General features: G+C 44.3%; 1 protein-coding gene across 1 annotated transcript in view; it reads right to left on the bottom strand.

Annotated features, from left to right (window-relative positions):
* Positions 1-4,871: 4,871 nt before the first annotated feature.
* Positions 4,872-25,885, bottom strand: part of LOC134349175 (15-hydroxyprostaglandin dehydrogenase [NAD(+)]-like) — a 44,976-nt gene continuing 23,962 nt past the window's right edge. The window contains exons 4-7 of the mRNA XM_063053115.1: positions 25,706-25,802; positions 8,279-8,355; positions 6,319-6,458; positions 4,872-5,079 (exon numbers count right to left, since the gene is read on the bottom strand). Of these exons, the coding sequence (XP_062909185.1) occupies positions 4,938-5,079; positions 6,319-6,458; positions 8,279-8,355; positions 25,706-25,802 (456 nt within the window). The 3' untranslated portion in view covers positions 4,872-4,937. The remainder of the gene's footprint in view (positions 5,080-6,318; positions 6,459-8,278; positions 8,356-25,705; positions 25,803-25,885) is intronic.

Raw genomic sequence — 25,885 nt, 5'->3', positions numbered from 1 at the left:
AAGTTGACCGGACAGGGACACTAGCGGGAAGGATGGCAGAGCAGCAGTGGCTGGAGTTTATGCGAGAAGTGAGGAAGGTGCAAGACAGATATATTCCAAAAAAGAAGAAATTTTCAAATGGAAAAAGGATGCAACCGTGACTGACAAGAGAAGTCAAAGCCAAAGTTAAAGCAAAGGAGAGGGCATACAAGGAAGCAAAAATTAGTGGGAAGACAGAGGATTGGGAAGATTTTAAAAGCTTACAAAAGGAAACTAAGAAGGTCATTAAGAGGGAAAAGATGAACTATGAAAGGAAGCTAGCAAATAATATCAAAGAGGATACTAAAAGCTTTTTCAAGTATATAAAGAGTAAAAGACAGGTGAGAGTCGATATAGGACCAATAGAAAATGTTGCTGGAGAAATTGTAATGGGAGATAAGGAGATGGCGGAGGAACTGAACGAGTATTTTGCATCAGTCTTCACTGAGGAAGACATCAGCAGTATACCAGACCTTCAAGGGTGTCAGGGAAGAGAAGTGTGTGCAGTCACCATTACAACAGAGAAAGTACTCAGGAAGCTGAATAGTCTAAAGGGTAGATAAATCTCCCAGACCAGATGGAATGCACCCTCATGTTCTGAAGGAAGACTGGAAGATTGCAAATGTCACTCCGCTATTTAAGAAGGGGGGCAAGGAAACAAAAGGGAAATTATAGACCTGCTAGCTTGACATCAGTGGTTGGGAAGTTGTTGGAGTCGATTGTCAAGGATGAGGTTACAGAGTACCTGGAGGCATATGACAAGATAGGCATTACGCAGAATGGTTTCCTTAAAGGAAAATCCTGCCTGACAAACCTATTGCAAATTTTTGAGGAAATTACAAGTAGGCAAGACAAGGGAGATGCAGTGGATGTTGTATATTTGGATTTTCAGAAGGCCTTTGACAAGGTGCCGCACATGAGGCTGCTAAACAAGATAAGAGCCCATGGAATTATGGGAAAGTTACATACGTGGATAGAGCGTTGGCTGATTGGCAGGAAACAGAGAGTGGGAATAAAGGGATCCCATTCTGGTTGGCTGCTGGTTCCCAGTGGTGTTCCACAGGGCTCCATGTTGGGGCCTCTTCTTCTTATGTTGTACATCAACAATTTGGATTATGGAATAGATGGCTTTGTGGCTAAGTTTGCTGATGATACGAAGATAGGTGGAGGGGCCGGTAGTGCTGAAGAAACAGAGAGGCTGCAGAGAGACTTGGATAGATTGAAGAATGGGCAAAGAAGTGGTAAATGAAATACAATGTTGGAAAGTGTATGGTTATGCTCTTTGGTAGAAGAAATAAATGGGCAGACTATTATTTAAATGGGGAGAGAATTCAAAGTTCTGAGATGCAATGGGACTTGGCAGTCCTCGTGCAGGATACCCTTGCAGGAACCTCCAGGTTGAGTCAGTGCTGAAGAAGGCAAATGCAATGTTGGCATTCATTTCTAGAGGAATAGAGTATAGGAGCAGGGATGTGATGATCCAATCCTCCGGAACCTCTCCCGTCCTCATTGATGATGCAAAGATCATTGCTAGAGGCTCAGCAATGATCACTTGGAGTACTGTGTGCAGTTTTGAGCTCCTTATTTAAGAAAGGATGTGCTGATGTTGGAGAGGGTTCACTAGAATGATTCCAGGAATGGGAGGGTTAACATATGAGGAAAGTTTGACCGCTCTTGGATTGTATTCCTTGGAGTTTAGAAGAAAGAGGGGGGATCTCATAGAAACACTTTGAATGTTAAAAGGCATGGACAGAGTGGATGTGGGAAAGTTGTTTCCCATGGTGGGGGAGTCTAGTACGAGAGGGCATGACTTAAGGATTAAAGGGCGCCCATTCAGAACAGAGATGCGAAGAAATATTTTTAGCCAGAGGGTGGTGAATCTGTGGAATTCGTTGCCACGGGTGGCAGTGGAGGCCAAGTCATTGGGTGTATTTAAGGCAGAGATTGATAAGTATCTGAGTAGCCAGGGCATCAAAGGTTATGGTGAGAAGGCGGGGGAGTGGGACTAAATGGGAGAACGGATCAGCTTATGATAAAATGGCAGAGCAGACTCAATGGGCCAAATGGCCAACTTCATCTCCTTTGTCTTATGGTCTAATGGTCATTTATAAAAATCACGAAAAGTAGGGGTCCCAGAACAGATCCCTGAGTCACACCACTGGTCACCGACCTCCATGCAGAATATGAACCGTCTACAACCACTCTTTGTCTTCTTTGGGCAAGCCAGTTCTGGATCCACAAAGCAATGTCCCATACCTCCTTACTTTCTCAATAAGCCTTGCATGGGGTACCTTATCAAATGCCTTTCTAAAATCCATATACACTACATCTATGGCTCTACCCTCATCAATGTGTTTAGTCACATCCTCAGAAAATTCAATCAGGCTTGCAAGGCACGACCTGCCTTTGACAAAGCCATGCTGAATATTCCTAATCATATTATGCCTCTCCAAATGTTCATAAATCCTGCCTCTCAGGATCTTCTCCATCAACTTCCCAACCACTGAACTAAGACTCACTGGTCTATAATTTCCTGGGCTATCTCTACTCCCTTCCTTGAATAAAGGAACAACATCCGCAACCCTCCAATCCTCCGGAACCTCTCCCGTCCTCATTGATGATGCAAAGATCATTGCTAGAGGCTCAGCAATCTCCTCCCTCCCTTCCCACAGTAGTCTAGGGTACATCTCATCCAGTCCCGGTGACTTATCCAACTTGATGCTTTCCAAAAGCTCCAGCACATCCTTTTCCTTAATATCTACATGCTCAAGCTTTTCAGTCTGCTGCAAGTCATCCCTACAATCGCCAAGATCCTTTTCCATAGTGAATACTGAAGTAAAGTATTCATTAAGTACCTCTGCTATCTCTTCCGTTTCCACACACACTTTTCCACTGTCACACTTGATTGGTCCTATTCTCTCACATCTTATCCTCATGTTCTTCACATCCTTGTATTGCTTTGTGGTTTTCCTTAATCCTGTCCGTCAAGGCCTTCTCATGGCCCCTTCTGGCTCTCCTAATTTAATTCTTAAGCTCCTTCCTGCTAGCCTTATAATCTTCTACATCTCTATCATTATCTAGTTTTTTGAACCTTTCGTAAGCTCTTCTTTTCTTTTTGACTAGATTTACAATAGCCTTTGTACACCATAGTTCCTGTACCCTATCTCATCCTTGCTCTTGTATCCTAGACCTCTTGAAATGAATGCTAACATGGCATTTGCCTTCCTCACCACCAACTCAACCTGCAATTTAACCTTTAGGGTGTTCTGCACGAGTCCCTTTGTATCTCAGATTTTTGGATTTTCTCCCTGTTTAAAGGCATGGTCAGTAAATTCAGATGATACGAAGATTGATGGAGTTGTTGATGGTATGGAAGGTAGTGTAGTATGCCGATAGATATCGATGCGCTCATCAAATGGACTGAAAATGGCATATAAGTTTTAATTCAGACAAAAGTGAGGTGATGATCTTTGGGCGCATTAAGGGGGCTACACCATAGTGAGAATTGATGAACAGAGCAACCATGGAGTATGGCCATTGATCCTTCAAGGTGGCAGTGCAACTCGATACGGTAGTTAGGAAGGAATATGGAAAACTGGTTCCACTGGTCAGGACATTGAATATTAATCTTTGGTTAGGTCTCAGTTGGCATACTGCTTGCACTTCCAGCCACCACAAAATAGGAAGGAAGTTTAGTATTAAAGAGGATGCAAGGAAGATTCACCAGGATGCTGCCTGGGATGTAGAACTTCAGTTACAAGGGAGATCGCAGAAGTGAAGGAGGTTGAGAGAGCACGGATTGAGTAATAAAAAATTAAGGCTACCAACAGTGTGGGAAATGGGAACATAGAAACATAGAAACATAGAAAATAGGTGCAGGAGTAGGCCATTCGGCCCTTCGAGCCTGCACCGCCATTTATTATGATCATGGCTGATCATCCAACTCAGAACCCCGCCCCAGCCTTCCCTCCATACCCCCTGACCCCCGTAGCCACAAGGGCCATATCTAACTCCCTCTTAAACATAGCCAATGAACTGGCCTCAACTGTTTCCTGTGGCAGAGAATTCCACAGATTCACCACTCTCTGTGTGAAAGTTTTTCCTAATCTCGGTCCTAAAAGGCTTCCCCTCTATCCTCAAACTGTGACCCCTCGTTCTGGACTTCCCCAACATCGGGAACACTCTTCCTGCATCTAGCCTGTCCAATCCCTTTAGGATCTTATACGTTTCAATCAGATCCCCCCTCAATCTTCTAAATTCCAACGAGTACAAGCCCAATTCATCCAGTCTTTCTTCATATGAAAGTCCTGCCATCCCAGGAATCAATCTGGTGAACCTTCTTTGTACTCCCTCTATGGCAAAGATGTCTTTCCTCAGATTAGGGGACCAAAACTGCACACAATACTCCAGGTGTGGTCTCACCAAGGCCTTGTACAACTGCAGTAGTACCTCCCTGCTCCTGTACTCGAATCCTCTCGCTATAAATGCCAGCATAATATTGTGGATAAGAGCTGATTGTTTGCTGCACATGGCAGAGAGAATGCCATTTCCATTCTGTAATGTATGACTCATATACTACATGTTTTTTTTCTTTTCGTTCTGACTCACATCTCTTAAGTTTGGTGTATCTGTTGCTTCATCACCCTTACCAGGTCATCACCCTTATTGTGTTTCTAAAATATACCTAAAGTCCTCAAATGAAGACTTAATGTTTACATTTTGAGACTGTGTGTTAGTTAGGCATGGATGATTATCATAGTGCTGCCGTCATTTCTTCCTCGCCCACACTCACTCATTAACATGCATACTCTCTGTGTATTCAGAAGAAAACACAGACACTCCTGCAATAGGTTTATAAGTTTATTGGTGAGTTCTGAACTATCCTGAGCCTTGGCTCTCTGCTGGAGATCTTTGGATCTTTAAGTAGGTTTCTGAGTGCCCTCAGACAGAGTTGGTGGTTCCTCGTACTCAATCTTGCCATTGGGCATCAGTTTCATCACCGCACCGTTCCTGGTCTGATCGATGACCAGTTCCAAGAATGCCTCTGCAACTTCAAAGGGCCTGGATAAAAATAGAGGGTAATTGAGCCTTCAGTTAGAATGTCCCATGTCAACACCGCAGGGTAAGGCAACTCCAAGCCCCGAGCTTCGGGGTTGGTGATGGCTTTGATCTGACACTTAACCTGGGAATGCCCCAGATCCAACCTTTAGAACCAAGGGTTAACTCCAGAGAGGGCAGAACTTATTTTGTCACCAGAGAAGGAAGGCAAAATAATTTAGTAGAAGTTCAACTCTTCAAATCAAGTTTATTACCGCATGCATAAGTCTATATGTGCACCAGTGCAATGAAAATCCTGGAGCAGCAACCCAGGCATGTAGCATTAGAGGGACAACATTCACAAGAAAACATTAATTCTACAAAAATTATACAAAATCTACCATGAAATACACAATAAGAACAAAAGTCAGGTCCATTGTAGTGCAAAGTGGTCGTAGTTTTGCTATAGTGATATACAAACGTTTGTACATAGTAATTAGATTTGTGCAAGTTAGTTCAAGAGCCAAACGGTTAAAGGGAAGTAGCTGTTCCTGACCCTGGTGGTGAGGAACTTTAGTCTTTAGGCAGATGAAATTGAAGGCAGACAGGTGTGAGGTGTTGCATTTAGGGAGGATGGCCCATGACCTACACAATGATTGGTAGGGCTCTGAAGTGTGCAGTAGAACATAGGGACTTGGGAATGCAGATCCACAATACCTTGAAAGTGGTAGCACAAGTAGATAGGGTCATAAAGAGAGCTTTTCACATTTTGACCTCCATACATCAAGGCACTGAGTACAGGAGTTGAGATTTTATGTTGAAGTGGCCTAAGATGATGGTGAGGCTAAATGTGTAGTATTGTGTGTAGTGCTGGTCACCTACCTACGTTGATCAGTGGTCAAAGGTTATGGGGAGAAGGCAGGGGAATAGTGTTGAGAGGAAGTTATAAATTAGCCAAGATCAAATGTTGGAGCAGACTTGTTGGACCAAATGTCTGAATTCTGTTCCTATGACTTATGGTGGTTAGAGTGTTCAACGACAAGTTGTACCTCTTTAACCTTCTAAGTCACTGGAACACATTTGTTTGACTGCACCTATGTGCTGTGGCCCATGGCAGGTTAAAGCCCAGGAATTTAAAGCTCTAACCTTATCCACTACTGGCCCCTGGTGTGGAAGGTGCACATTCAACCAAATGCCCAGTATGACCCTGTGACCTCACCACATGAACACCCAGTGAAATGATGAGACACTTTCCATACTCACTTCAGAAATGGCCCATTTGATTGAATCATGGCACTAAATAGCTTCTGTCCATCTTCATGCTGACATCTTAGAAGTGGAGTATCAACAAAATATGGACACAGTGCATTCACTCGAATTCCTTGCTTCTTCATGGAGCTCATCTGAAACCAGAAATAGTGCATTGGCACATGTCTTCCACTGCCAAAAAGATTACATAAGGAAAAGTGAGAACAGAAGGTCACTCATATCCACTCATCCTTTCTTTGGGATGTGGGAGGAAACTGGAGCACTTGGGGGAAACCCATGGTTGATAGAGAGAATCTGCAAACTCCAAGCAGACACCACCTGATGTCAAGGCTGGAGTAGTGTGGCACCAATGCTCCTACGTGATGTCATCCTTGCTCTGCCAATCATTTACAAGGACATTCTGGGATATAACCTATGTTGCTATAGGAAGTGAGGGAAGAGATTGCTGCACCTTGGTGGTGATTTTTACATCCTCACTGCCCACAAAAATAGTAACGAACGATTGGAGGTTGTTCAAGAAAGGGTGTTATAGACCACTGAGTCTTACTCCAGTGGTGGGCAAATTATTGGAGAAGATTCTTAAAGACAGGATTTATGAGCATTTAGTGAAGCATTGTCTTATTAGGGATAGCCAACTGGCTTTGTGAAGGGTAGTTCATTCCTCATGAACCTGATTGCATTCTTTGAGGATGTGACAAGGCACATTGATGAAGGTAGAGCAGGGGATGTGGTGTATACTGAACGGATTTAAGCAAGGCATTTGATAATGTTCCCCATGGTAGGCTCATACAGTAAGTCAGGAGGCATGGGGCCCAGAGGAACTTGGCCGTGTGGATACAAAATTGGTTTGCCCATAGAAGACAGAGGGTGATAGCAGATGCAGTGTATTCTGCCTGGTTGTCAGTGACCAGGATCTGTTCAGATCCCTGCTGTTTGTGATTTTTATAAATGATTTAGATGAAGAAGCGGAATGGTGGGTTAGTAATTTTGCAGATGACACAAAGGTTGATAGAGTTGTGGATAGTGAAGAAAGGAGTGACAGGTTACAACAGAGCACTGAGGGAATGCAGGGCTAGGGTGAAAAATGGCAAAAGGAGTTCAACCTGGAAAAGTGGGGGTGAGAAGTGGCAGATGGAGTTCAGCCTGGCAAAATGTGAAGTGATTCACTTTGGAAGGTCAAACTTGCAGAATACAGAATTAATGGCAAGAGTCTTAGCAGTGTGGAGGCACAGAGATAGATCCACATCCATAGATTCCACAAGGTAGTCGTGCAAGTTGAGAGAGTTGTTAACAAGGCGTATGGTATGCTGGCCTTCATTTGTCGAGGGTTTGAGTTTATGAGCCACAATGGGGTCTTTTAAGGGCCTCTTAGATAGGTACATGGAGCTTAGAAAAATAAAGGGCTATGCGCTAGGGGAATTCTAGGCAGTCACTAGAGTAGGTTACATGGTTGGCACAACATTGTGGGCTGAAGGGCCTGTAATGTGCTGTAGATTTCTATGTTCAATGTTCACAAGGTAATGTTGTAGTCCTATAAAACTGATTAGACCACACTTGAAGTATTGTGTTCAGTTCTGATCGCCTCATTATAGGAAGGATGTAAAAGATTTAGAGAGGATGCAGAGGAGATTCACTAGGATACTGTCTGGAATAGACAGTATGCTAAGGTGGTCTCAATGATCACAACTGCCATCTACCACTGTGTAAAAACCCTTACCTGTAACATTTCACCTAAACATTCCTCCATTCGCCTTAAATGGATGTTTTGAGCTATTGGCTATTGCCAGCCTGGGATAAAGGTGCTGGCTGTCCATTCTACCTCTCATAATCTTCTAGCCCTCTGTCAAGTGGCCTCTCATCTTCCACTGCACTGGATGGATTGAAGGGCTGAGACTCTATGAAAACTGAGCTGTACCAAAGCTGAGGAAAACTCAACACATTGAGTAATACTTACAGAGAGGGCTTTTGTGAATCCCACCACACCGCACTTGCTGGCTGTGTAAACTGGTGCCAGCTCCAGAGAATGAAATGCTGTTTATCATGAGACAGAGAGAGTCAGTCACAACATGGTCAATAAAATTGCCAAGATCCAGTGTTCCACTAAAGAGGACCAGGAGAACCTCATCCATCAGGAAGTGCCCAACAAGTGGCATTGTGTGCTGAGCATCAATTTTTGCAGTGACACCTTGCACCAATTCTAGCTCTGACACTGCCATTGGACACAACATGGTGCATGGCACCTGCTATCAACATCTTTAGACATACCTACCGACACTAAAACTGGGCACAAGAAGGGCAAAAGAGACTGCAGATACTAGGATCTGGAACAAGAGCAGAACACTGGAAGAACACAGAGGGTCAAGTTGACCCCAGGACCCTGCATCAGGACTGAGAGGGGGCAGGAGGGGAACTAATATCATAGCGCAAAGGGTTGCTACTGCTGCATGGGAGGAAGGGGGTTAAACTAGAGTTTCAGGGGAATGGGAACCAGACTGCCAGAACAGATAGTGGAGAGGTTTTTGAGACTCAGGTTATTAAGACCTCAGACAAAGTCAGGAAACAAAAGATCATAAGACCATAAGATATAGGAGCATAACTAGGTTACTTGGCCCATCGAGCCTGTTCCACCATTTCATCATGGCTGATCTAATTTTCCTCTCAGCCCCAATCTCCCACCTTCTCCTCATATTCCTTCATGCCCTGACCAATCAAGAATCTATCAACCTCTGCTTTAAATATACATAAAGTCTTAGCCTCCACAGCTGCTTGTGGCAAAGAATTCCACAGATTCTCCACTCTCAGGCTAAAGAAGTTTCTCATTTCTATTCTAAAAGGACACACCTCTATTCGGAGGCTGTGTCCTCTGTTCTTAGACTCTCCCACTATAGGAAACATCTTCTGCAAATTCACTCTATCAAGGCCTTTTAACATTCAATAGGTTTCAATAACGACACCCCTGGTTCTCTAAATTCCAATGAATACAGCCCAGAGCCATCTAACGCTCTTCATATAACAAGACATTCAATCTTAGAATCAGTTCGTGAACCTCCTTTGAACCCTCTCTAGTTTCAGCACAGACCTTTCGAGAAACTGCTCACAATACCCCATCTGAGGCCTCACCAGTGCTTTATAAAGTCTCAACATTACATCCTTGCTTTTATATTCCGGTCCTCTTGAAATGAATGCTAACATTGCATTTGCCTTCCTCACCACAGACTCATCCTGCAAACTAACCTTTAGGGAATCCTGCGCAAGGCCTCCCAAGTTCCCTTGCACCTCAGTTTTTTTTGCATTTTCTCTCCATTTAGAAAATAGTCAACCCTTTCATTTCTTCTACCAAAGTGCATGACCATAAATACCCCGACACTGTATTCCATCTGCCATTTCTTTGCAAATTCTCCAAATCTGTCTAAGTCCTTCTGTAGCCTCTTTACTTCTTCAAAACTACCTGCCCCTCCACCTACCTTCATATCGTCTGCAAACTTTGTAACAAACCCATCAATCCCGTCATCCAAGTCATTGAGATATAATGTAAAAAGAATTGGTCCCAATACAGATCACTGTGGAACACTACTAGTCACCTGTAGCCAACCGGAAAAGGCAACATCAACTGATTCTCCTTTGTCTATCCTGCTTGTGATCTTTTGAAAGAATTCCAACACATTTGTCAGGCAAGATTTTCTCTTGAGGAAACCATGCTGAATGCAACCTATTTTATCATATGCTTCCAAGTACTCTGAGACCTCAGCCTTAATAATCAATTCCAACATCTTCCCAACAACTAAAGTCAGACTAACTGACCTATATAGTTTACTTTCTTCTGCCTCTCTCCCTTCTTGAAGAATGGAGTGACATTTGCAATTATCCAATCTTCCAGAATCATTCCAGAATATAGTGATTTCTGAAAGATCATTACTAATGCCTCTACAATCTCTTCAACAACCCCTTTCAGAACTTAAGCAAGCATAGCATCTGGTCCAGGTGACTCATCCACCTTCAGACCTTTTAGTTTCCCAAGAAATTTCTCTCTAGTTATGGTAACTTCAAACACGTCATGATCCCTGACACCTGGAACTTAGGTCATACTGCTAGTGTCTCCCACTGTGAAGACTGATGCAAAGTACTTGTTCAGTTCATCTGCCATTTCCTTGTCTCCATTACTACCTCTCCAGCATCATTCTCCAGTGGTCCAATATCCATTCTCACTTCTCTTTTACACTTTATGAATCTGAAGAAACTTTTGGCATCCTCTTTAATATCATTGGCTAATCTACTTTTGTATTCCATCTTTACCTTCTTAATGACTTTAGTTGTCTTCTGTAGGTTTTTAAAAGCTTCCCAATCCTATACCTTCCCGCTAATTTTTGTTCTATTATATGCCCTCTCTTTGGCTTTTACGTTAGCTTGACTCCTCTTGTTAGCCAAGGTTGTGTCATCTGTCCTTTAGAATATTTCTTCCTCTTTGGGATGTATATATCCTGTGCCTTCTGAATTGCTTCCAGAAATTCCAGCCATTGCTGCTCTGTTGTCATTCCTGCCAGTGTTCTTTTCCAATCAATTCTGGCCAACTCCTGTCTCATGCTTCTGTAATTCCCTTTACTCAACTGTAATACTAATACATCTAACTTTAGCTTCTCCTCTCAAATTTCAGGGTGAATTTGATCATATAATGATCATTTTCCTCTAAGGGCTCTTTTGCCTTAAGCTTTCTAATGAATTCTGGTTCTTTGCACAGCACCCAACCTAGAATTGCTGATTCCCTAGTGGGCTCAACCACAAGCTGCTCTAAAAAGCCATCTCGCAGGCGCTCTAGAAATTCCCCCTTCTGTAAACCATTTCCCAATCTACCTGCATATTGAAGTCCCCCATGGCTATTGTAACATTGCATTTTTGGCCTGTATTTTCTACCTCTTATTTTAAACTATAGGCCACATCCTTTGGGGGTTTATATACAACTCCCATCAGGGTCTTTTTACCCTTGCAGTTCCTTAACTCTATCCACAATGACTCAACATCTTCTGACCCTATATCACCTCCTTCTAATAACTTGATTTCATTTTTGAAGAAAAGGTTGAGCATGGAGTGACAAACGTTTTGAGCTCCGTATATCTCAATGCAAGAAGTATCGTCGGATAGGAAAATGAGCCAGGGTATGGACCAACACATGGAATTATGATACTGTAGCCATATGTGAGACTTGATTGCAGGAGGGGGAGGACTGGCAGCTCAAAATTCCAGGGTTCCATTGTTGTAGACACAAAAGAGTGGGAGGGGTAGCATTACTGGTTGGGGAGTTCACTCAGGTTTGCTGATTGACTTTTTATACTGTATATCAATGATTTAAATGTTGGAATAGGTGGCTTAGTTGCCAAATTTGCAATAATACGAAAATTGGTGGAGAGGCAGGTAGCTTTGAGGAAACAGGTAGGCTGCAGAAAGACTTAAACAGTTTAGGAGAATGGGCAAGAAAGTGGCAAATGAAATACAGTGTTGGAAAATGTGTAGTCATTCATTTTGGTAGTAGAAATAAGTGTGCCGACTATTTTATAAACAGGGGGAAAATCCAAGAATCTGAGATGCAAAGGGACTTGGGAGTCCTTGTGCAGAACATCCTAAAGGTTACCTTGCAGGATGAGTCAGTGGTGAGGAAGGCAAATGCAATGTTAGCAATCACTTCAAGAGTTCTAGAATACAACAGCAGGGATCTGATGGTGAGGCTTTATAAGACACTGGTGAAGCCTCACCTTGAGTATTGTGAACAGTTTTGGGCCCCTCATCTTAGAAAAGATGTGCTGGCATCGGAGAGGGTACAGAGTGGGTTCACAAGGATGATTCCAGGAATGAAAGGGATATCATACGAGGAACGTTTGATGGCTCTGGGTCTGTACTCGCTGCAATTTGGAAGGATGAGGGGGGATCTCATTGAAACCTTTCAAATGTTGTAAGGCCCAGAAAGAGTAGATGTGGAAAAGATGTTTTCCACTGTGGGGGAGTCTAGGACAAGGGAGCGCAGCCTCAGAATAGAGAGGCATCCATTTAAAAACAGAGATGTGGAGAGATTTCTTCAGTCAGAGGGTGGTGAATTTGTGGAATTTGTTGCCATGTGCAACTGTGGAGGCCAGGTCATTGGGTGTATTTATGGCAGAGCTTAATAGGTTCCTGAATGGACCCGGCCTCAAAGGTTACGGTGAGAAAGCTGGCAAGTGGGGCTGAGGAGGGGAAATAAGGATCAGCCATGATTGATTGGTGGAGCAGACACAATGAGCCAAATGGCCTAATTCTGCTCCTATGCCTTATGGTCTTATGAGATTTGTTAGTTAGGGGAATAGAACGGTGTTTCTGTGGATGAGAACAAGACTATTGGAAGGTATGTTGCCTCCTGGGTGCCAGGGTGCAGGACATCTCAGAATAAGTTCTCAGCATTCTTAAGTGGGAGGGTGAACAGCCAGAGGTTGTGGTCTCTTTAGAAACCAATGAGATAGGTAGGACAAGTGACGAAGCTCTGCATGTGCCACATGATAGTGAGGCCAGAAATAGGAAGATTATTGTTACGACAAATACCCAACTGTACCAGCTTATGGCGTTTACATGCTCCAACTGTTCAGAATATGGATAGTTGGGAAGGCACCTTTAAGGGCTCAGGACCACCTATTTAAAGAGAACCTGAACTAAGGTTTGGTGCTAAATCGTAAGACTATTTAGAGATATCACCTAGAGTTTTGGTTGTGCTCAGTTCTCATTCCAGCTTTATACCATGTCTCTATTCCAGCCTTGGATACTCCAGCACTTGGGTCCAAACCATCCTTGTCAAGGTCTCTCATCACAGTACGATTGAGCCAGCATGTCTCCAGCAGGGTACTAGATGCTCTCGGTTGCTGTGGCTAACCACAGTGAGAGGATTTCCAGACAGACCCTTGAGAAACACAACCTCCAGGCCACCATGTACCAGCTATCACAAGGGGGTGTCAGAGTCACTTGAGCAAGGCTGTCGGTTGCTCTGTGAAGCCAATACATCTTCCAACCCCAGAGAAATTCGATGGAGACCTGGGTTCTTGCCGTGGCTTCCTCACTCAATGTTCAATGGTAATCAGGCCCATTTCAGTTCTCTTTGGAGCGTGGAAAAGTGGCCTTCATGATCTCTCTCCTGACCAGGAAAGCCCTTGCCTGGGCCACCGCGCATTGGGATCAAAGGTCGAAGATCTGTGTGGATTTGGAGGAGTTCACACCCACCATAAGAAAGATATTTTATCATCCCACTGGTGCAAACAGAGCCTCGCCGTTCTGATGAAGCTGCATCAGGGAAGTCAGTCAGCGGCCGACTACGCTACTGAGTTCTGAAATTTGGTGCAAGAGGGTGGTTGGAATGGGGAAGCCTTGGCCACTGCACCACCACAGACTCTGAGATGGATGAAGAATGGTATGAATTGAAAATGAGCACTCACCCAGGGATTGTCAGGACCCTTGAGCACATCAAGAGAACGTAATGATGCACCCAGAACAAGCAACCCCGTACACGACCTCAAGGGCTCCTCCATCCTCTAGCTTTTCCAAACAGACCATAGGCGCACATCCCCATGGACTTTGTCGCAAGTCTTCCACCTTCCATGGGAAAGACCGTTATGGTAATTATCGAACGATTTTCAAAGGCCTGCAAACTCATTGCCTTGAACGAGTTACCATCTGCAGCAGAGAGAGCTGAAATTAACTTGGACCAGATCTTCGGAATCTATGGTATCCTCATGGACATAGTCGCGGATCACAGTCCACAATTCACATCACGCTTCTGGAGGGACTTTTGCAAGCTGATTGGGGCAACAGCAAGTCTTTCCTTTGGGTTTCACCAACAGTCCAACAACCAGACAGAGCAGGTGAACCAAGATATAGAACGTACCTGAAGATGCCTGGCTTCTGAAAGATTGGATGAGTGGAGTGACTATTTGATGTGGGCAGAGGTTGCCCATAATGCTTTATGGCATTTAATGCACGGGATGTCCTCCTTTGAATACCAATTTGCGTATTGTCCACCATTATTCTCTGAGCAGGAGGCCGAGGCTGGAGCTCCTGCATCTGAAGGTCTCTCCCAACGCTGCGAGGAGAAATAGACTAGAGCAAGGGAGATTTTTTTTAGCCTCTACCTGGAAGGCTGAAATAAAGGTTTACTGCAAGAGAAGACAGCAACCAGTTTTGCAGCCTGGGCAACAGGCCTGGCAGTTGACTCAGGATTAACCTCTCCAGGTAGACTCTAGGAAATTGGCTCCCAATTTCATTGGACACTTCAAGGTTCACAAAAAAGTAAACACAGTGGCTTAACCTGCAGCCTCCCAAGACTCTTAAGATCAATCCAGCTTTCTATAGTTCCAGGTTGAAATCTGTGAGTACCAGTCCTTTAGCCTCACCACCATCAGTCCCACAGACACCCAGATTTGTTGATGGGGAACGGGGGTTCACTGGAAAAAGAATTCTGGATTCATGAACTGTGCGGGGTGTTCGGCAGTTCCTCATGGACTGAGAGGGATTCGGACCTGAGGAATGGTGCTGGGTTCCTAAAAGGTACGTCTTGGACTGGGGTCTCATCCGTGACTACCATCAGCATCTCTCTGAGCAACCAGGGCCATCAGAAGTCGGCTGAAGGGGAGGGGGTCCTGTTACAACGCACTCAACCTCACCAGCTTCCAGTGTTTAGACGCTCTAACTCTCCTGAATATGGATAGCTGGCACAGCATCTCTAAGGATTCAGGACCATCCCGCTAATTGGCAATCATGCTTTGGGTGCCAAGAATTGAGTATTTAAAGCACCTGAACTGAGTTTCAGTGCTCAGTTGGAAGCCTGACTAGAGATAACTTCTAGCGTTTTGGTTTTGCTCAGTTCCTGTTCCAGCTTTATACTTTGTCCCAAATTCAGCCTCAGATACTCCAGCACTTAGGTCCAAACCATCCTCATCATGGTCTCTTATCCCATATACAGTTTAACACATGGCGAAGGAATTGGTGTAGGAAGGCGAGCATAAGATTTTTGGATTACTGGGCTCTCTTCCAGGGAAGGCGGGACCTGTACAGAAGAGATGGTTTACACCTGAACTGGAAGTGGACTAAACTATCCTAGTGGGAAGGTTTGCTAGTACTGCACAGTGGAGCTTAAACTGGAAATGCAAGTCGGAACCAGAGTGCTGGAACAGTTAGTGGAGAGGGTGTGGAGACAGATGCTAGTAAGACCTCAGACAAATTCAGGAATCAAAAGGTAGAGCATGGTGCGATAATGTCCTGAGCTGCATATATTTCAATGCAAGAAGCACCATATGAAAAGTGGATGAGCTCAGGGCATGGATCAACAGCTGGAATTATGATATTATAGCCATTAGTGAGACAGTTGCAGGAGGGGCAGGACTGGCAGCTCAATATTCCAGACCCATTGTTCTAGATGCAACAGAGCAGGGGAGATTAAAGGAGGAACAGTGGTGTAACTTGTCAGGGAAAATGTCACAGCATTGCTCCATCAGGGCCGACTGGAGAATTTGTCTAGTGAGGTGTTATAGGTAGAACTGAGAAGTAAGAAAGGTATGACCACGTCAATGGTGCATATTAACAACCACACAACAGTCCAAAGGATTTAGAGGAACAAATTTGTAGAGAATTTTCAAATTTTTGCAAGATACATATATTTATTATAATAGGTGATTTTAACTTTCCATATATTGATTGGATTCCCATACAGTACAAAGGACTAAACGGGATAGAGTTTGTCAAATGTGTTCAGGAATGTTTCCTTCAACAGGACATATAAGTCCCGACAAGAGAGCATGCGATATTTGATCTGCTATTAGGGAATGATGCAGGGCAGGTGACAGAAGTTTGTGTAGGGAAACAATCTGCATCTAATGATCACAATGCCATTAGCTTCAAGTCAATATGCAGAAAAATAGGTCTGGTCTGTGGGTTGAGTTTCTAAATTGGAGGAAGGCCAATCTGCATGGTATTAGAAATGATCTGGCAAGTGTGGATTGGCACAGGCTGTTTTCTTGCAAAAGTGTACTTGGTAAGTGAGAAGCTTTCAAAAAAGAAATTTTGAGAGCATGTGACTGTCAAAAGGTAAAGATAAGCCATAAGACCATAAGACACAGAAGCAGAATTAGGCCATCTGGCCCATCAAGTTTGCTCCATCATTCAATCATTGCTGATCCTTTTTTTTATCTCCTCCTTAACCCCAGTTCCCGGCCTTCTCCCCATAACCTTTGATGCCATGTCCAATCAAGAACATATCAATCTCTGCCTTAAATACACCTAATGACCTGGCCTCCACAGCTGCATGTGGCAACAAGTTCCACAAATTCACCACCCTCTGACTAAAGAAATTTCTCAGCATCTCTGTTTTGAAAGGAAGCCCCTGTATCCTGAGGCTGTGCCCTCTTGTCCTAGAATCTCAAACCATGGGAAAAGTCCTTTCTACATCTACTCTAACTAGGTCTTTCAACATTCGAAAGGTTTCAATGAGATTCCCACCCTCATCCTTCTGAATTCAAGTGAGTACAGACCCAGAGCCATCAAACGTTCCTCGTATGATAATCCTTTCATTCCTGGAATCATCCTTGTGAAACTCCCCTGGACCCTCTCGAATACCAGCATATCTTGTCTAAGATGAGGGGCGCAAAACTGTTTACAATACGCAAGGTGGGGCCTCACCAGTGTCTTATAAAGCCTCACCATCACATCCTTGCTCTTGAAATGAGTGCTAACATGGCATTTGCCTTCCTGACCACTGACTCATCCTGCAAGTTAACCCCCAGGATGTTCTGCACAAGGACTCCCAACTCCCTCTGAATCTCAGATTCCGGGATTTTTTTGCCCATTTAGAAAATAGTCTGCACATTTATTTCTACTACCAAAGTGCACAACCATGCATTTTCCAACATTGTACTTCACCATCAAAGGTTGGTGGTGGTGTGGATAATGTAGAGGATTGTCGAAGATTTCAGAGATATATTGATAGGATGCAGAAGTGGGCTGAGAAGTGACAGATGGAGTTCAACCTGGAGAAGTGTGAGGTAATACACTTTGGAAAGACAAACTCCAAGGCAGAGTACAAAGTAAATGGCAGGATACTTGGCAGTGTGGAGGAGCAGAGGGATCTGGGGGTACATATCCACAGATCTCTGAAAGTTGCCTCACAGGTAGATAGGGTAGTTAAGAAAGCTTATGGGGTGTTAGCTTTCATAAGTCGAGGGATAGAGTTTAAGAGTCGTGAGGTAATGATGCAGCTCTATAAAACTCTGGTTAGGCCACACTTGGAATACTGTGTCCAGTTCTGGTCACCTCACTATAGGAAGGATGTGGAAGCATTGGAAAGGGTACATTGGGGATTTACCAAGGTGCTGCCTGGTTTAGAGAGTATGCATTATGATCAGAGATTAAGGGAGCTAGCGCTTTACTCTTTGGAGAGAAGGAGGATGAGAGGAGACATGATAGAGGTATACAGGATATTAAGAGGAATAGATAGAGTAGACAGCCAGCACCTCTTCCCCAGGGCACCACTGCTCAATACAAGAGGACATGGCTTTAAGGTAAGGGGTGGGAAGTCAAGGGGGTTATTAAAGGAAGGTTTTTTACTCAGAGAGTGGTTGGTGCGTGGAATGCACTGCCTGAGTCAGTGGTAGAGGCAGATATACTAGTGAAGTTTAAGAGACTACTAGACAGGTATATGGAGGAATTTAAGGTGGGGGTTATATGGGAGGCAGCGTTTAAGGGTCAGAACAACATTGTGGGCCGAAGGGCCTGTACTGTGCGGTACTATTCTATGTTCTATGTTCTATTTGCCACTTTCTTGCCCATTCTCCTAATCTGTCTAAGTCCTTCAGCATCCTACCTGTTTCCTCAACACTTACTGCCCCTCTACCAATCTTCGCATCATCTGCAAACTTGGCAACAAAGCTATCTATTCCATCATCTAAATCATTTATTTACAGCATAAAAAGAAGTAGTCCCAACACCGACCCCTGTGGAACACCACTAGTCACTGGCAGCCAACCAGAAAAGGATCTTTTTATTCCCACTGGCTGCCTCCTACCAATCAGCCAATACTTGAACTGTGTTAGTAACTTTCCTGTAATACCATGGGCTCTTAACTTGGTAAGTAGCCTCATGTGTGGCACATTGCCAAAGTCCAAATATAATACATCCACTGGATCCCCTTTATCCATCCTACTTGTAATCTCCTCAAAGAATTCCAACAGGTTCGTCAGGCAGGATTTTCCCTAAAGGAAACCATGCTTACTGTGTACTAACTTATCCTGTGTCACCAAGTATTCCATCACCTCATCCTTAACAATTGACTCTAACATCTTCCCAACCACTGAGATCAGGCTATCTGATCTATAATTTCCTTTCTGCTGCCTTCCTCCTCTCTTAAAGAATGGAGTGACATTTGCCATTTTCCAGTCCTCTGGCACCATGTGAGAGTTCAATGATTTTTGAAAGATCAGTTCTAATGCCACGACAATCTCTAATGCTACCTCTTTCAGAACCTTAAGATGCAGTTCACTTGCTCTGGATGACTTATGTACCTTTAGGTCTTTCAGCTTTTTGAGCACCTCATCCCTTGTAATAGTAACCACACCCACTTCTCTTCCTTCACACACTACAACATCTGGCACACTGCTAGTGTCTTCCACAGTGAAGACTGATGCAAGATACTCATTTAGTTCATCAGCCATCTCCTCATGAAGAAGAAGAAGAAAGCCCTTAACTCCGAGTGGAGTCATCAGGACGCTGTCATGATGGCATTTTTTTTTAGCAGACTTTCTTATTTTATGAGGCTGAGTTGCCAGCTCGATGCTCAACCCAGCAGGGATGGAAAGCATGCAAAGTATCCGGCTGGATTCGAAGTCAGGAGCTTTCGCTCCGAAGTCTGGCGCTGATGCCACTACGCCACCAGCCTACATCTCCTTGCTCCCCGTTATTATTTCTCCTGCCTCATTTTCCAGCGGTCCTATATCCACTCTCATTTCTCATTTATTTTTAACATACTTGAGAAAACTTTTACTATCCATTTTGATATTATTTGCTAGCTTGCTATCATATTTCATCTTTTCCATTCTAATGATTGTTGTACTTGCTGTCTGTAGGTTTTTTAAAAATTCCCGATCTTCTGTCTTCCCACTAATTTTTGCTTTGTTGTATGCCCTTTCTTTTGCTTTTACAATAGCTTTGACTTCTCTTATCAACCACGGTTATACTATTTTACCATTTGAGTATTTCTTCATTTTTGGAATACACATGTACTGCACCTTCCTCATTTTCCCCAGAAACACACACCATTGCTGATCTGCTGACATCCCTGCCAGCAGCTCCTTCCAATTTACTTTGGCCAACTCCTCTCTCATACCAACACACATAAAAATTGATGGTGAACACAGCAGGCCAGGCAGCATCTATAGGAAGAGGTACAGTCAACGTTTCGGGCCGAGACCCTTCGTCAGGACTAACTGAAAGAAGACATAGTAAGAGATTTGAAAGTGGGAGGGGGAGAGGAGATCTGAAATGATAGGAGAAGACAGGAGGGGGAGGGACGGAGCTAAGAGCTGGACAGTTGATTGGCAAAAGGGATATGAGAGGATCATGGGACGGGAGGCCTAGGGAGAAAGAAAGGGGGAGGGGGGAAGCCCAGAAGATGGGCAAGGAGTATAGTGAGAGGGACAGAGGGAGAAAAAGGAGAGAGAGAGAAAAAATTAATAATAATTAATTAATTAATAACAGATGGGATACAAAGGAGAGGTGGGACATTAACAGAAGTTTGAGAAGTCAGTGTTCATGCCATCAGGTGGGAGGCTACCCAGACGGAATATAAGGTGTTGTTCCTCCAACCTGAGTGTGGCTTCATCTTGACCGTAGAGGAGGCCGTGGATAGACATATCAGAATGGGAATGGGACGTGGAATTAAAATGTGTGGCCACTGGGAGATCCTGCTTTCTCTGGTGGACAGAGCATAGGTGTTCAGCGAAACGGTCTCCCAGTCTGCGTTGGGTCTCGCCAATATATAGAAGGCCGCATCGGGAGCACCGGACGCAGTATATCACCCCAGCCGACTCACAGGTGAAGTGTCGCCTCACCTGGGAGGACTGTCTGGAGCCCTGAATGGTGGTGAGGGAGGAAGTGTAAGGGCATGTGTAGCACTTGTTCTGCTTACAAGGATAAGTGTGCCAGGAGGGAGATCAGTGGGGAGGGATGGGGGGAATGAATGGACAAGGGAGTCGCGTAGGGAGCGATCCCTGCAGAAAGCAGAGAGAGGCGGGGAGGGAAAGATGTGCTTAGTGGTGGGATCCCGTTGGAGGTGGTGGAAGTTACGGAGAATAATATGTTGGACCTGGAGGCTGGTGGGGTGGTAGGTGAGGACAAGGGGAACCCTATTCCTAGTGGGGTGGCGGGAGGATGGAGCGAGAGCAGATGTGCGTGAAATGGGAGAGATGCGTTTGAGAGCAGAGTTGATGGTGGAAGAAGGGAAGCCTTAAAAAACCACCGTAATTTCCCTTACTCCACTGAAATACTGCTACATCAGACTTTACTTTCTCCCTATCAAATTTCAAGTTGAACTCATTCATATTGCGATCACTGGTTCCTAAGGGTTCTTTTACCTTAAGCTGCCTAATCACCTCCAGTTCATTATTTAACACCCAATCCAGTATAGCTGATCTCCTCATAGGCTCAACAACAAATTGCTCTAAAAAGCCATCTCTTAGGCATTCAACAAACTCACTCTTTTGAGATCCATTACCAACCTGATTTTCCCAATCGACCTGCATGTTAAAATCTTCCATGACTACCATAATATTGCCCTTTTTATTCACCTTTTCAATTTTCTGCTGTAATCTGTGGTCCACTGTTGGGAGGCCTGTATATAATTGCCAACAACGTCATTTTATCTTGCAGTTTCTTAACTCAACCCACAACGATTCAACATCTTCCGATCCTGTGTCACATCTTTCTACTGATTTGATGCCATTCTTTACCAGTAGAGCCACACCTCCCCCTCTGCCTACTTTCCTATCCCTCCGATAACGTGTAACCTTGGGTATTCAGCTCCCAACTACAGCCATCCTTCAGCCATGATTCAGTGATGGCCACAACATCCTACTAGGCAATCTGTAATAGTGCAACAAGGTCATCCACCTTATTTCTTATACTACATACATTTAGATATAAAACCTTGAGTGCCATATTTGTGATTCTTCCTGATTCTGCATCCCTAATGTTTTGATACTCAGCCTATTGGCTGCAACTAAGTCCCATCACATGCCTGTCTTTCCTGACAGTCTGACTGCATGCTATCTTTAGTATTTTACCATCCATCCTATCCTAAGTCCCTTCACTCCGGTCCCTACCCCACTACCAAGTTAGTTTAAAGTGTATGGAATCTTGGTCTTCAAGAGATATTGAGGGTCTGGTTAAGGCAAGAAAGGTGCATAGCAGGTATAGGAAGGTAGGAACAAATGAGGGTTTTTTGGAATATAAGAAATCCAACAGAACCTTTAAGTAAGAAATGAAAAGGGTTAAAAGAACACATGAAGTTGCCCTAGCAGATGTTATGGAGAATGCTAAGGTATTCTACAGATATATTAAAAGCACAAGAATTGCAAGGGACAAAATGGGTCCTCTGGAAGATCAGAATGGTAATCCATGTATGGAGCGAAAACAGAAGGGGGAGATCTCAAATAAATTTTTGCACTTGTATTTGCTCGGGAGATGGACACAGAGTATATAAAAGTGAGGCCAAAGGAAAAGAGCTTTGACCAGTGGCCAAGGCGGACATTGGAAGATTTGAGAGGAGGGGACTTCAATTAGGTCCACTGCCGAAGGATAAAAGGCAGCAGCTGGTCAGTACAGTGAAAAGGAGTTTTGACCAACGGCTAATCCAGACATCGGAGGCTTTGAGAGGAGGGGACTTCAATCGGGTATACTGCGAGAGGATAAAGGTCAGCAGCGGGTCAGTACAACAAAAAAAAGCTTTGACCAGCAACCAAGCAGCATTTGAGGTTGATCAGCAAGAACAAATTAAAGGAAGGAAGAGGCAGTGGGCATCATCGCAGCAGCTATCATCTGAGTGGACATAGTCATAGTGGTGACCTTGAGGCTTCAGCTCTTTGAAGCTTCAGAGAAAAGAGGCTTCAGTCAGAGAAATCAAAGGAAAGAAAAGCTCATGTTTTTTTCATTCTCTTCTTTATATCTGCTCAGCTAAAATAGAAGAGATGACAGGCAGGACAGTTGAACATAAGAACATAAGGAGAGGAGCCCATTGAGCCAGCTCCACCATTCAATAAGATCATGACTGATCTGGCCATGGACTCATCTCCACCTACCTGCCTTTTCCCCATAACCCTTAATTCCCCTACTGTGCAAAAATCGATCCAGCTTTGTCTTAAAGATATTTACTGAGGTATCCTCCACTGCTTCATTGGGCAGAGAATTCCACAGATTCACCACTCTCTGGGAAAAGCAGTACCTCCTTATCTCCATTCTAAGTCTACTCTCCAGAACCTTGAGGCTTTCTCCCCTATGAATGCTCCTCCTGTGGGATGTGGGAAGGCAAGGAGACGTCCAGTGTCCCTAATGACTACAACTGTGAGAAGTGCATCCAACTGCAGCTTCTAACAATCCATGCTAAGGAGTTGGGAGCTGGAACAAGATGAACTCCCAATCATTCAGGAAGCTGGAGGGACATATAAAGAGATGCAGGGGGTAGGACACTGGGTGACAGTCAGGAAGGGGAAAGGATTTAAGGAGCCAGTGCAGAGCAACCCTGTGGCCATACCCCTCATCAACATATACCACTTTGAATAATGATGGGGGAAGGGGATGACCCAATAGAGGAGAGTCATAGTGGCTGAATCTCTGGCACTTTGCCTCAGTGACTCAGAAGGGAAGTAGGCAGAAGAGGCGTGCTATGGTGATAGGGGATTCATAGTTAAGGGAATGGAAGAAAGCTCTGTGGGTGAGAAAGAGATTCCCAAATGGTATTTGATTGCCAGATGCCAGGGTCTGGAAGATGTTAGATCAAGTTCTGCACATTCTAAAGTGGGAAAATGAACAGCTGGAGGTCATGGTCCATGGGAGTGGTGTTCCGCAGAGGTCGGTGTTGGGGCCGCTTCTTTTTACAATGTATATCGATGATTTAGATTATGGATTAAATGGTTTTGTGACTAAGTTTGCAGATGACACCAAGATAGGTGGAGGAGCAGGAAGTGTTGAGGAAATGGAAAGGTTGCAGAGAGACTGGTCAGTTTAGGAGAGTGGGCAAAGAAATGGCAGATGAGATACGATGTTGAGAAATGTATGGTTGTACATTTTGGAAGAAGAAATAATTGGGCAGATTATTATTTAGATGGGCAGAAAATTCAAAAATCGGAAGTGCAAAGGGACATGGTTGTCCTCGTGCAGGAGACCCTAAAGGTTAACCACCAGGTTGGATTGGCAGTAAGGAAAGCGAATGCTATGTTGACAATCATTTCAAGAGGAATAATGTATAAGAGTAAGGAGGTGTTTAAGAGGCTCTATGGGGCACTAGTGAGACCTCATTTGGAATACTGTGTGCAGTTTTGGGCTCCCTATCTTAGAAGGGATGTACTGATGTTGGAGAGAGTTCAGAGAAGATTTACGAGGATGATTCCTGGAATGCAGGGGCTAACATATGAGGAGCATTTGTGGGCTCTTGGACTGTATTCATTAGAGTACAGAAGAATGAGAGGGGATCTCATAGAAACATTTCGAATGTTGAAAGGGTTGGATAGAGTAGATGTGGAAAGGCTGTTTCCCTTGGTGGGTGAGTCCAGGACAAGAGGCCATAGTCTTAGAATTAGAGGGCAGACTCGATGGGCCGAATGGCCTACTTCTGTTCCTATATCTTATGGTCTTATGATCTGGCTCTCAGCAGGTTCCAGATTTCAATGTTCATCCAGGGCTTCTGATTGGGGAAAACCCTGATCGAATTTAGAAACATAGAAAACCTACAGCACAATACAGGCCTTTTGGCCCACAATGCTGTGCCGAACATGTACTTACTTTAGAAATTACCTCGGGTTACCCATAGCCCTCTATTTTTCTAAGCTCCATGTACCTATCTAGGAGTCTCTTAAAAGGCCCTATTGTATTCGCCTCCCACCACTGTCGCCGGCAGCCCATTCCACGCACTCACCAATCTCTGTGTAAAAAACTTACCCCTGACATCTCCTCTGTACCTACTTCCAAGCACCTTGAAACTGTGTCCTCTCATGTTAGTCATTTCAGCCCTGGGATAAAGCCTCTAGCTATCCACACAATCAATGCCTCTCATCATTTGTGGGGATATACTCATCTACGGCTGCTTTAATAAGGTCTGTAATGACCCTGATGTTGTCATTCAGGTCCTCAAATGAGTTCTTGAATACGGCCCAGTCCACTGACTCAGAACAATCCTGTAATCGTTCCTGAGCCTCCCGTGACTACCTCTTGATTGCTGGAGTCTTGTTCTTTAGGCTCTGTCTCCATGCAGGTAGTAGGAGCGGCACTCAGTACCAGAGCTAGCAGTGGTCATAACTCGGCAGCGATGTCTGACGTCAACAGGGGCACTGTGCATTCCTCTGGTTCCAATGCCACAAGTATTCTGTTCTCACCGGCTGCAGTTGTCAATATAACATTGCACAGCTCAAGTGAAACCAGAGCAAACCTTACAGGGGAAGACCTCAAATGGAAGTGTGCACTCTACTTGTCATTATTTGAGAAACACAACTTATTCCATTAAGTAAACACAAGAGATTCTACAGATGCTGAACATTTTGAGCAACACACATAAAACGCTGTATGAAACTCAGCAGATCAGGCAGCATCTATGGAAGGGAATAAACAGTCAACAACTCATGCTGAGACCCTTCGTCAGGACTGGAAAGGAAGAGGGCAGAAGCTAAAGTAAGAAGGTGGGGGAAGGGGTAGCGTACAAGATGGCAGGTGATAGGTGAGATCAGGTGAGGGGTGGGTAGATGTGGAAGGGCGCGTGAAGTAAGAATCTGGGAAGTGGCAGGTGGAAGAGGGTTGAAGAAGAAGGAATCTGATAGGAGAGGACAATGGACCTTGGAGGAAAGAGATTAAAGATGCAACTGGAGGGAGGTGCTGAGCATGTGAGGAGAAGAGAAAGGGTAAGAGGGGAACCAGAATGGGGAATGGAAAAAGAGAGAAGGAGAGGGGTAAGAAATGAACAAAAGTCAGAGAAATCAATGTTGACTTCATCAGGTCAGAGGCTACCCAGATGGAATATGAAGTGTTGTCCCATGCATTATTTTAAGTTTAGTGTTTCTAACCCACTAACCACATGGAAAAGGGTTTATAACAACATGCACTGATTAACCAATCTTGCTACAGAATTTACCTGCTAAAGAGGACAAATTAACGATCACTCCTCCTGAGCCTCCGTTCTCCGTGCCCATGTGCTGCAAAGCCAGCTGGCTTGTCCTGATCAGGCCAACCTGACATACAAGCACAGAAATCAGTGCAGCATAAGGCCAGAACATGCTGGTCATATTCATAATAATTACAGATAGGGTATACA

The sequence above is a fragment of the Mobula hypostoma genome, chromosome 7 (genome assembly GCF_963921235.1).
Source record: "Mobula hypostoma chromosome 7, sMobHyp1.1, whole genome shotgun sequence".
Lineage (NCBI taxonomy): Eukaryota > Metazoa > Chordata > Chondrichthyes > Myliobatiformes > Myliobatidae > Mobula > Mobula hypostoma.
The sequence above is the reverse complement of the archived record's forward strand: the minus strand, read 5'-3'. Positions and strand labels throughout refer to the sequence as shown.